Below are 1,277 nucleotides of genomic sequence, written 5' to 3' on the forward strand. Positions count from 1 at the left end.
AAAACGAATGCCAAGAGTGCTCGAGAGTTAGGGTGGCCAGATATTATAGTGACATAATCAGTACAGTTGATATCAAAAATCAGTACAAAGCCATAAAAATCAGCTCTTTTTTAAGCGAATTTTTTATTATTAACAATATAACAACCAAGTAGGAGCGCATTAATTAAAAAAAATATAACTAATAGACTTTTAAATACATATAGTATTATCAATATAAAAATTCATTCCTTACTTAATTTAAATTTTTTATAAAAATATAGTCNTGTACAGCTGTGCTCACGAAAATAGTAGTAAAATGTATTGACAGGTTTTTTGAAAATTTTTTCTTTCCTTACTTAATTTACATTTTTTATAAAAATATAGTTAATTCTATAACAAAAGACATGTGAGTTGAAGTATCAAACTTTCTAGAAAATTTATAAAAATTAAGAAAACGGCGCTACTCGAACAACAAAATTGTCCACTCATTCTTTGGCCTTTNTAATTCTATAACAAAAGACATGTGAGTTGAAGTATCAAACTTTCTAGAAACTTTATAAAAATTGAGAAAACGGCGCTAATCGAACAACAAAATTGTCCACTTAATCTTAACACCTCCATGTTACTAGTTTTGTGGTGTCCACTAATCTATCAAAGCCAATGTTATTCGCATTATTTTTGTAATCCATAATAATTTCTGAATTTGTAATAGTACATAGTATACTATTATTACAGCGCGGCAATCAAAGAGTCTCAACACTTGCTTCCGGTATTTTGGGTTTGTTCTTCATATTTGTATTAGTAACCATGATTCTCTCTGTACTTAATATCCTTCATTGGCTGGATTTTCTCTACTACTGTAGCTATATTAAATTAATAATAACAATGGTTAAATATATACCACAGGTAAGTTAGCGCTGTAGTGTGCATTTGCCCTTATTTGATTAATTGTGAGTGAGTTTGATTGCAGGCACTGATGAACTATCGACGCAAAAGTACTGCCGGTTGGAGTATTGGAACTGTACTAATGGACTTTGCTGGCGGCGCTTTTAGCATGCTGCAGATGATCTTAAATGCCTACAATTATGGTAATGATAAGTGGTGTTGAAAACGTTGTATTTTATTTTTTTTTTGTAATAAAAATGTATATTTTTCCCATTTATAGATGATTGGATTTCAATTTTTGGTGATCCGACTAAATTCGGTTTGGGCCTACTGTCCGTTATTTTCGATATGTTATTTATTCTGCAGCATTATGTATTTTACAGGTTAGTTAGTACAGATTGTCGAAATGTTTT

General features: G+C 30.4%; 1 protein-coding gene across 1 annotated transcript; it reads left to right on the top strand.

Moving 5' to 3' along the window:
• Window positions 1-632: 632 nt before the first annotated feature.
• LOC108356629 (cystinosin homolog) lies at window positions 633-1,247 on the top strand (the record flags this gene model as incomplete). Its single annotated transcript, XM_017607729.1, has 3 exons — window positions 633-885; window positions 950-1,067; window positions 1,145-1,247. Coding segments are annotated over exons 1-3 (320 nt in total), but the record flags the coding sequence as incomplete, so codon positions are not given.
• Window positions 1,248-1,277: the final 30 nt, after the last annotated feature.

The sequence above is a fragment of the Rhagoletis zephyria genome, unplaced genomic scaffold (genome assembly GCF_001687245.7).
Source record: "Rhagoletis zephyria isolate East Lansing unplaced genomic scaffold, Rhagoletis_zephyria_1.1 Rzeph_scaffold_62292, whole genome shotgun sequence".
NCBI lineage: Eukaryota > Metazoa > Arthropoda > Insecta > Diptera > Tephritidae > Rhagoletis > Rhagoletis zephyria.